Raw genomic sequence first — 13,439 nt, 5'->3', positions numbered from 1 at the left:
TGTGATTTCCTTTTAGGGTTTCCCTGTATCTAGCATATACTTGGCATATTTTAGATGCTTTGTTTTATAAACAGAAGTGTCTAGGATGTGTCATGATCCCTTAAGGGGTGCTAAGTGGACAGAAAAGGGTAGTGGATAAGGACAATAATCATAACAAAATGCCTGCATAGCCTGCAGGGATGTGTGGTCTTCCTTTTCCTCACAGGTCTCTTAATGTAAACCTACCTCTTTATCCTGCTTGCCATATTAAATTTACACAGAAGTGATGTTCCTTAGAGGCAGAAACAGGAGCTTCTTCCAGTGCTGATCAGTCACAGCCAAAATGACTGTCGTCTTTTCTTGTGCATGTAAACAAATGGTTACTATTATTGTGATGTATTGCTTAACATTGATGGTGCTCTTTTGCAATTCTGGTAGATACTTCTGACTTAATACCACAACATCTCAGGCATCTTAATCTTCATTTGAGTGTTTTGGGAAAAGAAAACAGGCTAAATATGCTCCCCTTCTACACGTATTTGTATTTTTTGAGAACTTGAGATAAGAATACTTAGTGCTTATTTTAAGATTGCTTTATAATGTCTGTATGGTAGACATCTATTCTAGCTTTTGGAGTTATAATTTAATCTCATAACCTAAAACTGTCTTTTCTAGCCTGAAACTTGTTTGTAGTAGCCAGTCTGGAAATACTTGCTGCAGACTAGAATGATCAGTGTAGATCCTTGAAAGCCTTCATGCTTTAAAAACTAAGTGAACAGGCAAATTGTTGTTTTAAAAGAAAATGGTTTATACCACGTTAAGTGCAATCTGGAAATTAAGAGGAAAAAACCCTACTCTTAATGTCACCTAACAAAATTGCGGTTTGAATTTTTATGTATCGGGTTGTTTTCTAATTTGTGTTTATGTGGTTGAAATTATGTATCCTGCTTTTCCCACTTAATATGTCATTTATGACTATCACTTTAAATGACTGCATAATAATCTGTTAGTTGCAGGAACTTTTTGGCCCTGTTTTATGCACAGTGTTTATGAAGAAGAGTGGGTGATATATTGTTTCTAAAAGATAGGACTTTTAAGAAAAAATAGTTATTCTAATACAATTGCTTATCATATGGAAGGACGACCTTCTTGTCAGATCAGTGCCTAGTTATTTTCAAACATGGAGACCTGAAACTTGAGGAAGTTGGTCATCAGTTGAGAGTAAAAACCATATGTCAGCTGTGTATTTTGAAGAAGTTATCAGCAGAAGTTAGCTACTGCTTATTTGGAGAATTCTTGTCATAAATCTTAATGTTAACATTCTGTTCTTTTACAGATTAAGGAGCTTTGTGGTGCAAAAAGACTTGGTTATTTTGGAAGAAGTCAGTTCTATATTGCTTTGAAACTTGTAGCTGTTGCCCAGTCTGGCTTCCCTTTAAGAGTGGAAAGTATAAATACAGGTAAATATGGAACACATTAGTAACTGAGCTGAAGGTAGACGTCAAATCACAAATGAAGTCAGTAGAGCTCTTAAGTCTTCCGGATTTTACAGTGGCGTTTGTGCCCTTGAGTAAAGTGTCATGACCTCATTCTCACTACCATGCTTCTTTTGTTTTGAATATTAGAAAAATGTGTCTTATCTTAAATCTGTTATGGTGTATATGTATTTCATACCTATTTGATGATAATATAAAAACAAAAATGGCAATTTTTCAGGATTAATTCACAAAAAATTGCTTAGAAAGAATTTAGATGAACACTTTTATCAAGGTAAATGATGGATTGTAGTGACCATCTTCATGTATGACACCGTTATAATCTTCTAACGAAGTATAAAACAACATTATACTTTGTGTTTTCTTGTTTGGGAAGACTAGACAGCTCCATTTGAAATTAGAAAGTATTAGCCAACCAACACTTTCTGGTGATAGAGACAGTATTAAAATGTTAGCAGATTAAAACCTAATTATAGACATCTGACCACCTTTTAAGTGGCACCTAGGCTAACTTGGTTTTTTGTTTTTATTTTTGTTTTTTTTTTTTAAATTTTGGAGTCTTGTTGATGGAAATTCTGTAAAGGTTGGCACTTAAATGCAGAGAATTCTGTAGTTTTCACAGGGAAAAGGGGAAAGAGAAAACTTGAGGCTTACTGTGATGTTAGAATTCTTATGAAACACTTTTAAGTACCAGCTCAATTTATTAGTCAGCCGGAGGTTTTCATTGTGGACCTCTGGTTTGCTACACGTCATTTTTCTGGAGTTGAGAGTTTACATTCTTTCAGGTAATTTTGAGTTGGTTTACATAAATACTGAATAAGCTTAATATTTCCTCTCCTTAGTGTGGAGATTCTAAAGAGAGATACAGATAGTCATAGTGGAGGGAAGTGAACTTTCTTCTAAAAATAATGCTGCTGCTGTATTTTTCTAGTCCAAGAGTGTGAGTCGATTGACCTGCAGAGGACTTCTCAGTCTTTTCTCTTTCTTCTGCATTTAAGATTGAGTGTAGACTGTTTGCCTGTAGGAGTACCACAAGCCAGACTAAAGTGGATAGATAGAAGACCATGTGCTGTCTTTGGTTGGGGAACCCTAAGATGTTTTCAGGAATTTCTGCCGTGAAGATGTCTAGATTAGTCTAATCTCAAACTTAGTGACATGTTCTGTGTCTTACTTAGAGCTCTAACATCTTACCTTAGAGAATCAGTGTGAGTGGGAACAGCCTAGATTTCGGGGTCAGACTGCCTGGCTTCAGATCCTGTCAGTGATCTTGGCATCTCAGTTTCCTTCTCTGTAAAATAGGGACTTTGCAGGATTGATATGGTTGAGATGAGATCAATATAAAGTGCAAACATAGGGCCAGACGTGCAGTGGACAGTGAATACAACTATTGTTGTAACCCCTTAGAAGGACAGTTTGGTGTTACTGCTTCTTTCTAGATCAGAGTCTTCCTAAACAGTCCAGGGGAGATGACGCTCTAAATTTTGTAATGATAAATATTTAGTGTCTGTTATTTTTGTATCAGTTTTTGCAAAAATTCTTTCTAATATCTAGTTCATCTCTTATTTCAGTTTTCAAAATGTGTCCTTTATCATTTTAAAGTAGTAATTATTTTTGTGGTTAACAGTAAAGGACCTTCCTCTGCCAAGATTTGTTGCTTCAAAGAATGAACAGGAATCTCGTCATACAGCCTCATATTCTTCAGATTCTGAAAATCAGGGGTCTTATTCTGGTGTAATTCCTCCACCACCTGGCAGGGGGCAAGTGAAAAAGGGATCCGTAGGCCATGATACTGTCCAGCCTCGTACATCTGCAGATCAACAGGTAACCACGTGCATGTAAATGTTATCAGCTGATGTCCTGTGTAGATGCTACACTAAAACATTTATTGAGTACCTTGATAATGAAAATGCTAACCTTAAAATTTAAATTTCAAAGTAATAATATTCTTTCTAGGAACCTGTGTCCCCAGTAGTTTCACCACAGCAGTCCCCACCGACTTCACCACACACATGGAGGAAGCACAACCGTCATCCCAGTGGGGGGAACAGCGAGAGGCCTCTTGCGGGACCTGGGCCATTTTGGTCTCCCTTTAGTGAAACACAACCAGGTATTTCAGAATTCTTCAGAAGTAATATTTACTAAGGGTTGTAAATTGAAGGAAATTTGGTAAGATTCCTTAAGAGTTGCCTCCAAGACAATTTTTAATTCTGTTAAGTGCCTTAAATAGAAGCAAAAGCCAACTACGAAAATTTATAAGTAGATACATCATTTCAAACAGTGATAACTGCATTTACTTATATCTGTGATACTTAGACAAAAGTTTATAGATGTCAGATACTCTGAAGATAAAATGAATAATTATTTCCTAGAATATTAGGTATACATTATATTAGTTTCAGTATTGGCAAGGAAAACACTATAACAGTATAAAAGATTTAAATGTGGCATAATTGTAAATTGACAGAAAAGATTCCATTTTGAAAATTAAGATTTCTTCAAAGTTAGAGTTTGAAAGAAAACTTTTATGAGATGTGTGTGGTGATTTGTTACAGTTAAAAACCTGGTAGCTTGATTCTCTCCTTCAGAAGTGAGTCAGCATGTACCCATTCTGCTTTCAGTGTCTTCTGCTGGTGACGCGGTTTGGGCAGGGCACTCTCCACCTCCACCCCAAGAAAACTGGGTCAGTTTTGCAGACACTCCACCAACCAGTGCTCTGTTAGCCATGCATCCTGCTTCTGTCCAGGTGTGACATTTTATTGGTATTGCATTTTTGTTTGCTTCATTCAGAGTATTGCTGCAGTCATTGTTTTTATATTTTGCTGTTGCAAATTTTATAAATGCAAGTTCACTCTTTTATAAAAAACAGAACTCTGCTCTGTGCCTTTTCTTTAGGTCTGTTATCATTGGAATGTTTCACTAGAAGTTTTGGCTGATTTTCTTTCTAATTCCTTAGTGAAGTTTTGAAAGGTTTCTGCGTCTAGAAATATATTTGCTTGGCTTTCTTAGCACATTTTTCATAACTTTCTGTTGCTTACATATTGCTTTCATTCTACACATTTATATAACCATTGTGCAGAAACATTCAATAACCTGATTATAATAAATATGTGGTTTGCTGATGAGTTTTTGAAGACTTCTTATATTTTAAAGGTCCACAAAAAGTAAGTTTTACCTTCCAAGATAAGTCACCTAGGAATCTTGGTCCATATAATCTTGGAGATAGATACTGTACTGAGGAAAAAATGTTTCCTTACAGGACCAGACAACAGTACGAACTGTAGCATCAGCTACAACTGCCAATGAAATTCGTAGGCAATCCAGTAGTTATGATGATCCCTGGAAAATAACAGATGAACAAAGACAGTATTATGTAAATCAATTTAAAACCATTCAACCCGATCTAAACGGATTTATTCCAGGTGAGTTGTTAAAAACAGAAATTCTTCTAGATGGGCCAGGACTAAGTTTCAATTTCATAATCTCTTTGACCTGAGATTGTAAAAGATAATTAATTCTCAAATTGTTTGTCTAAAAAGTTTATTATCACTGAAGACCAAAAGCATGTTAAGATTACTTTTTCCCGTGAAAAAAGTCTTAAGACTCTTACCTCACATGTTATTCTTAGATCTGTAAGTTCAGAATAACATTAAACAATACTGTTTTAATATTTCAGGATCTGCAGCTAAAGAGTTTTTTACAAAATCAAAACTCCCTATTCTTGAGCTTTCTCACATTTGGTAAGTGTGGTGTATCATTAGTTGGGTATGGTGGGTTGTTTCAAAGGAGTTTCCAGCAGGTAGACTTTTTAACTTTAAAAAATAAACTATTAGAGTAACCTTTTCAAGAGTGTTCTCAAAGAACTCAGTATTGCCTTACAGTAGTCAGCTTCTCTCTCACGCTCTAGAAAAGAAATAAGTGATACTGGCACAGTAGTTCTTTTAAAAGTGCTAAAATGCTTTACACTGTATCACCTGTTTCTTGTTGCTAGCATAATGCGTGGAATCAAAGTTGGCTCATACATGGTTATGTTCATTCCATTTGTTTAAGTCCTATACAAGCTTAGTAAGGCCCATACCAAGCCATGAATTAAAGAACAGTACTTAGTTCCCATTTAAATACAGACTAAGACTCAGGATTCCTGCTGTGTAGTTGGAATTAGCCATTAAAACACAAATTACAGTCACAAATTATTTTTTGAAAACAGTTATCAGATAAACATAAATGTTATTTCCACTTTTTGTCAATATAATTGTTTTATTAGTAGCATTTTTAATAGCATAGAGTGCTATAGTTAGGAGGTAGATAGATAATGCCTAAAACTTAAAAATCAAGAACTAGCAAGATGCACATGCTATTTATATTTTGAGGTGATAAATACAAAAATGGGTGCTTCTGCATCTAGGAAATGGAAGGACAGGGGATGGGCTGGTATTTTTTTTGTATGAAGACTGTAATTCTGTTGGATGCTTTAAAGAGCGCACATGTAGAACTTTGATAACAACAAAAACAAAGTTTTGAAAAATTTCAGTGATTTATCAAATAAGCCTGACTTTCACTAAATCCTGTTAGAAAAAATACATATGGGTTAAAGGTCATTTTTTGGTCATGCTATTTATGGGGCTATTTTTACTTTATTAAGAGAATTTCAAGCATATAGAAAAGTGTAAAGAATTGTGCCTTGAGCGCCCATGTGTCCACTGCCTAGGCTCTACAGTTAACAGTTTGCTACATTTGTTATATTACACATCCTCCCGTCTATGGAATTCTTTAAATTATTGATTGCAGTTTTTCTGGGAAAGGTTTTCTTTTTCTTCTTTTTGAAACATAAAGTGATCCAAAGAAGAATATGATTATATTAATAATGTTTGTCTTCTAGGGAACTCTCAGACTTTGATAAAGATGGAGCATTGACACTGGATGAGTTTTGTGCTGCTTTTCATCTGGTAGTTGCTAGGAAGAATGGCTATGACTTACCAGAAAAACTCCCTGAAAGCTTAATGCCCAAACTGATTGATTTGGAAGATTCAGCAGGTAAGATCAGGAGCTGAAAAGACCTGATCGCATGCCTTGGTAAACGTAACACTTGAGTCTTAAAGCAGAGTTGACGTAGATGTTAACACAGCCTGAGAGCTTAGACGTTGCATCGAGAGCACATAGGTTTGCCTTAAGAGTAAGAGGTACAGGTTGAATTTGGGCTAATGGTTTGTCTTAGTCAACTCTAAACAATGAGATAAAAAATATATGCCACTATTTCACTTGACACTTTGACTTGCTGCGCTTGAAGAGCATTTCACAGTGTCTTGTTATTTTGCCGCCCTTTAATTGATTATATATTTTCTGAAGCGGGTAAAATAGCCTGTCTTCATCATCAACATGTTTCCACTTAGTGAGTCTTTATTTGTTGAAGGGAAAAGCCTGGTTATCATTAGACCTTTACAATCTGCAAGCATTTTCCCTTAATTCAGACACTAAAGAAACCTGGAAATTTTGTGTTTTACTATAGATTATGCTATTTTGTTATGTTGACAAGAACATTTTTGTAAATGCTCATATTTACTGGTATCTTTCTTTAAAAAGAAATAATATAAAGAGTAAAAACTGAGTACATTTTTCTTTAATTCTGAATAAAAGCAAATCTAATGTTAAATTCTTAATGAGTCTAATAAAAACTAATTCTTGTCTTGTGCTTTCCTATCTGAATTCTGTATTGGATATTATGATGGAAGGAATTTTATACTTTTAAAGGAGAAGTTAAAACAGAATGTGCCTCTCAAAAAGGCGTTTATGTGTTAGGCAGCATCTCTTTAACCTGGAAATGCATATACTCTGACTTTACTGTCTAAATTATAGAGGCAGAATCATACGCATGTCATTAATGTCACGAAGAGAAGTCTCCCTGGAGCTGGGCATCTGAGTGTGCTTCCAGTTTGTTAATTACTCCAGTGACCTTGGGCAAGTTCTAACCATTTACTCTACTTTCTCCTTCTGTTTCTTCACCTGAAATGTGGATTTGATGCCATTCGTGTTTCAGGACTTGAATTGTATACTGACCTTTTATCAACCAATATGTTGATTAAGAAATTTAGGGTTGATTTTAGTTTTTTAGAAACATTATCCTGTGAGAATCCTAGGATATTTTTCCTAATTATTTCAGGTCGTTATTAAGTGTCACTTAACCTCTAATTTGAGCTGAAAGCTAAGTATTTTTGTTAGGTAATTTTGCTTCACAATACTTCGATTTACCTAATTAAGAAATAATCAGAAAGAACTTGTTTAGCTTATTTGATAGTAGCCAAAAGGGGAGAAATTGTGGTAATCACAGACTTGCTGTGTCATTGATTTAAAAATTAGGCTTTGTATCTAAAGTTTTTCTCTGACTTTAATCCTTTGAAAACTGATAGCATACTAATACAAGGAAATAATTTAAGTCAAGCTTGTTCTGCTGTATATCATTTTCTAGAGGCTTGTCTGATTCTATTATCTGTTACATTGAGATTGGTGAATCTGGCTTTTGCATGTAGTCAGTGGAGTCTTTTTTTTTTTTCTTTTATTTAATTTAAGTAAAATCTGGTTCTTTGTAAACTTGATCTACTGCCTGAATTTTAAGGCTGATGATTCATGAAGTTCTTTTTTGGGCATTTGTCTTTTTACACCTGTGAGATCTGTTTAGCAAAGGGACACTGGTTTTTTGGCTTGCATATAACTGTAAACTATTGCTCCAACTGTAATTTGAAAGATATCAAAGACTCAGATGGTTTTTTCCCATTCCCACATAATACTATATGGTTTTCTCATCAAATTTATTGTAAACATTTTGACTGCACAATATTAGATTCAAATCTGCTTTAAATGATAAATTTGGAGTTCTGTTAATTTTGGGGTGAGGGGAACCAATCTTTTTTCTCCTACCTATCATAAGCCTGAGATTCATATGACACAAAGTCCTTTGAATATAGAAATTGTTGTGTGACATTGTGGATCAATCAATATCCATAGAAATCATTTTAAATAGCTGTGTTTTTAGAAGTTTACAGTTAAAGGGGAAATACCCAAACAGTTCCTTTTGGCTGACCTGAGAATTTATCCTAAATATCCCCGTTAGAGCCTTTCTGACTTACAGGCAAGGTGATTTCTCTCTCCTCTGATCTCTCATAGCATCTCCTGCATGCTCTTTATTGTGACACACATCACACTGAGTCCTGTTCTCTTTTTCTTCTTTCTGCCACTACGCTCTGAGCTTCTTGAGAAAAAGGAAATGTACCATATTCATTGTAGTAGCCTTAGGATCTGGCACCTTGCCAGGCATGTACTGAGTTGCTCCATAAATAATTATTGAGTGGATTGATGCCAGATGTGTGCCATGTTTAAAATACGATCTTTTTCTTGACGTATTTCTATCTGTGAAAATATAGTCATTTGTTATACATTTGTCGTGTTGGGACATACTAAAATATTAGCTCCACAAGTATTCTGTATTTACAATTTAAATAGCTCTTATAGAAAAATGGAGGATGAATAGTGGTGACTTGAGTTACAGTTGCTTGGGGTAACAAGCTAGGCTTATCTGTAGGCCTGAAAATATGGGTGGGGTAACTATGTATTTTTTTCCAAAACCGTTTGAACAGATTTGCAGGATTAAATAGCAGATAAACGGAACAACTAAGGATCATAGGTAGAAGTACTTATGTGGACCTCAATTTAAATATTTCGTATTTAACATCAGTACTGAATTTGGCAACTAGAGTAAATAAAAAGGGAAACCTGGTTTTTGTTGTCTTACAAAAGAAAGCATACAAAAATTCATCTGCGGAAACAGCTTTCTGAAGCTGAATTCAAAAAAATATGTTCATCTTCTAAGAACAGTTGTCTTCTTTAAAAAAAAAAAAGATTAAGGTAAAAACAAAGATGAGGAGGTGCTATACATCTTAAACTCGGTCCCCAAAGAGTCTCCTTCGTAGCACGGTTGCAATTTTATGTGTACTTTTCGTGATTGTTGGTAACTCTCTCTCTCTTAAACTAGACTCAAGGTTCCTGGATGGGTAGTAGCCAGACTGGTCTTGTTTCTTACACGTCACTACCTAGCAGGGTGCACTTTGAGTACGTGCATAGGCATTCACAGTTTGGAAATGACTAAATAGCTAAACCACTTGTTTTTTAAACTATTTTCTGTCTTTACATCACACTGCTCACATGAGTAACTCAGTAATATCTAGTTGAGATGCTCAAAGATTGAGAAAGGAATTTGCTCCCTATTCTGTCTCCTCCTCCTTAATCACTGCTTTCTAAAGTAAATTTGAGCTTGTGTTTCATTGTTGTTGATGTGGTGCGTAGCTTAGGTCCCCAAACTCCTAGCAGTATTCCAAATGAATATTTTTAAAAGCTAGAGACTTTTTGTGAATAATTTACCAAAAATCCATACTTGAGATTAGGTTGATGCAAGTTAATCACTGTTAAGAGTTTCTCTTGTGTTCATCTGGAAAATTTTAGCATATAAAAACCTACGCAAGTAACAGTGCAGATATCTGTTTTACACAAGTGCGATCACACTATACATCCTTGATATTTTTTCTTATAACATTGGACGTCTTTGCACCTTGTCACATATAGAGCTGTCACATTCTTTATCATACAAGGTATTCCATAATATGGATATGCCTTAATGTAACCAGTTAACTTGTTGATGGATTTTTGGGTAGTTTCCTGGCTTTACCTTTAAAACAGTGCTGCAAAAAAAGATACATACATCTTTGTTTTGCGCAAAGAACCCTGAAACTCTTCTTTGAAAATTCACTCTCCAAGTGCCTTTAGTTGCAGAGGAAAAAATAATGAAAATATGTACTAATCTTCATCACTTAGTTTCCACTCAAGGAATTGTTTCTCAAGCCCCCCATACACACACATACAATTCTAAACACTAGTGTCATTTCTTTCCAGATAGTTGTTGTGTAGCTCACAAATCAATACTATTGCAAATATTCGCAAAGATGCATCATTTAATGAAAATGGTCAAAATAATTAGAACTCCTCAAATTCCTGGCAAAGACATTGACAAACAAGGCTAGATAATACTTGAAGGAGAAAATCTCTACAAGGATGACACAGTAGGGACTTTAAAAGATTATAGTTTAAACATCAGTGGATTAGTAAGAGTCCTTGGGAATAATTAATGATACCTTTAATTAATTTTGCAGAAATGACCTTTTTTCTTTACGGTGTGTTGTGAAAGTCAAAAAGAGGGGTGAAAAATGTCGTCTTCCTGTTAGAAAGAGAACTCCACGGAAACGGGAGCCTTGTCTTGCTCAATGCCTTATCTTTATTTACTATATTTATATATAGGCCCTCAGTAAATATTCGCCAACTGACTTCATGCTTTTATTTATTTTGCCACCAAATTACACCCAAAAATTGCACACCTTTCATTCTCTGTTCTTTACACTCGTTTTCACAATGTTCTGTGTAAGTTTTGGAGACAAAGTCTCAATTAAATTTTTTTTCTTCCTATGAAATTTTAGTCCTTATTTTAAGTAGATTAACTTTAAGTGCACTTTTCCTGTTTTTAGTTATTCTTGGATAATGGGAACCTCCTATATATCTGTATGGAACATTCTTTGAAGTATAATAGCTGAGTCAAAAGGGAGTTACTATAAGGTATCAATCAGTACTGCAAAAAAAAGTTCACAGATACAATTTAGTTAGTATTTTGGGTGAGTGTTTCTTTTCAAACCTTCTTGGACACAACTTTTACTTACTTTTTTTTAAATCTTGCATTTTAATTGAAAACATAGACTTCTACATAGACCTTCTTAAGGTCTGCTTACTGCGTAAGTTTCCATTTTGTGGAGTGTTAGAGAAAAGTGGAATTAACTTTGGAAATAGAATGTAGTTTTTTGATGTATGTGATATCATTCAAAGCAAAACTTGTCTTTAGTTTCTTTCTACATATATATTGCTTATCCTTGTCTTTTAAGTATGAATGAAAAAGGTACCATTGTAGTTTTCCTTGAAGATTTAAAATTTATCCAAACCTGTTTATTTTTTATTTTAAATATTTTTTCTTCTAAGAATAGTATTCACATTTCAAATAGATAAAAAGTATAGTTACTTTTGCTTTGATGAAGCTATTATATGAGATTGGAACATTGAAACTTCGTGATTAAAGAATTCTTCCTAGATATGTTTTGCTACTTGAAAGCACAATAAGTTTTAAACCATAAGACTTTAGGAAGTGTATATATTTCTGTAAGATTAACAATAGCTGGCAGTTATTTTTGAAACAATTTTTTAGTATATTGAGTGTAATACTAAGAAAATAAGAGAAATTTAGGGTGGATAGGCTGTAAACCTAGAATAAAACTGAAATTCCTTAAGAGGTTGTTCAGCTAGGTGCACTGTACAGAACCTAATCTGTGGACTTTTCAGTTTTTGGAGGCCAGAAGGATGAAAACTACTGACAGTGTCTTTATTTTCCAGTGCAATCCTGAAAGTCTGGTTTGCACTCACTCAGTATTATTACTGACTTTTAAATGTAGATTGACAGTGTGTCAGTGTGATCACACTGGGTTGTGTCTTCCAGACACATTTTTATACATGGAGATAATTTTTGCATTAAAGCCCTTTTAGGGTTGACTTTAACAAATAATTTAGGCTCATGCTCTTCTTTTTCAGCCCTGATGCTCTGATGATGTCAGGGGCAGAGAACCCTCAGGAGGGAGGCAGGGTTGACACAGTGTTCCGGCAGGAGGCTAGGTTGGAACACTGCATCAGGTAAGCGTAAAACTACGCCCTGCCTCCATCAGGACACAGCCATAGACTAACTTGTGGGCCCGGTGTTTCTAGGGAGCCGAGGAGCAGTTTATTTACAGACCTACTGCTTCTCTTCAGACTTGTGACTGTTAGCTTCTAGAATGTAGGTAGTTTGCTCTTTTTCTACTGCCATTTGTTGTTCAGTATGTGAAGTAGGAGAGAAGCAATGTGTGATTTTGCTAATTTATCCCAGAAATAATTTTTGGATTTTCTAGGATAGTAATTTTCAAGCTTTTTAGGACTCCTTTACATTCTTAAAAATTATTGTGGACCCCAAGAAGCCTGTGTTTATTGGATTAGATCTATCAATAGTTACCCTATTAGAAATTAAAAATGATAAATTTAAAAAACACATTGCTTTACTTTAAAACAATAATAAATCCTTACATATTAGCATAGATTGTTTATGCAAATAGCGATATTCTCCAAAATTAAAAAAAATTATGAAAAGAAGGTATTGTCTTAGACTTTTGCAAATCTCTTTAGTATCTGGTTTAGTAGAAGATAGCTAGATTCTCGTGTTTGCTTCTGTGTCCAGTTTGTGGGATAGGTTATTTTGTTTGTGGTGTTATCAGGGATTTCAGACCAGCTCTCAGGGCCAAATCCAGTGTGCTGGCTGTTTTCGGATGGCCCACAACAAAGTGTGTGTTTCTTCTTTCTACCTTTTGGGGGAAAAGAGAAGAACAATATTTCATGACACATGAAAATTACATGAAATTCAAATTTCAGTATCCATAAATAAAATTTTATTGGAACACCAGCCAAGCTCATTCCTTTATAGATTATCTGTGGCTGCTTTTGCAGTGCAACAGCGGAGTCACATAGTTGAAACAGAGAACGTATAGCCAGCCTGCAAAACCTAAAATATTTAGTCATGCATCGCTTCCTGACAATACATTCTGAGAAATGCATCATTAGCTGATTTTGTCATTGTGCAAACGTCATGGACTATACTTAAACAAACCTAGATGGTATAGCCTACTACACACGTAGGCTGTGTGGTACTAATCTTATGAGACCACTGTTGTAGATGCTCTGCGTTGTTGACAACACGTCCTCATGCAGTGCATCACTGTACTGTCTGGCCCTTTTTAGAAAAAAGGATGCTAATCTCTAGTACATGAAGAAAATCTGGGCTCACATAGTAAAAGGAAGGACTGT

At 35.0% G+C, this 13,439-nt stretch overlaps 1 protein-coding gene across 11 annotated transcripts in view; it reads left to right on the top strand.

Moving 5' to 3' along the window:
- REPS1 (RALBP1 associated Eps domain containing 1) overlaps positions 1–13,439 on the top strand; it is a 79,329-nt gene that overhangs the window by 38,965 nt on the left and 26,925 nt on the right. For 6 of the 11 annotated variants that reach the window (XM_023651213.2, XM_023651211.2, XM_023651214.2 and 3 more), the window contains exons 2-8: positions 1,316–1,439; positions 3,100–3,296; positions 3,429–3,582; positions 4,094–4,218; positions 4,732–4,894; positions 5,149–5,212; positions 6,352–6,506. In XM_023651213.2, the coding sequence (XP_023506981.1) occupies positions 1,316–1,439; positions 3,100–3,296; positions 3,429–3,582; positions 4,094–4,218; positions 4,732–4,894; positions 5,149–5,212; positions 6,352–6,506 (982 nt within the window). The remainder of the gene's footprint in view (positions 1–1,315; positions 1,440–3,099; positions 3,297–3,428; positions 3,583–4,093; positions 4,219–4,731; positions 4,895–5,148; positions 5,213–6,351; positions 6,507–13,439) is intronic. The other 5 variants (XM_070225563.1, XM_070225565.1, XM_070225566.1 and 2 more) reach the window with 1 other exon arrangement.

The sequence above is a fragment of the Equus caballus genome, chromosome 10 (assembly GCF_041296265.1).
Source record: "Equus caballus isolate H_3958 breed thoroughbred chromosome 10, TB-T2T, whole genome shotgun sequence".
Lineage (NCBI taxonomy): Eukaryota > Metazoa > Chordata > Mammalia > Perissodactyla > Equidae > Equus > Equus caballus.
The sequence above is the reverse complement of the archived record's forward strand: the minus strand, read 5'-3'. Positions and strand labels throughout refer to the sequence as shown.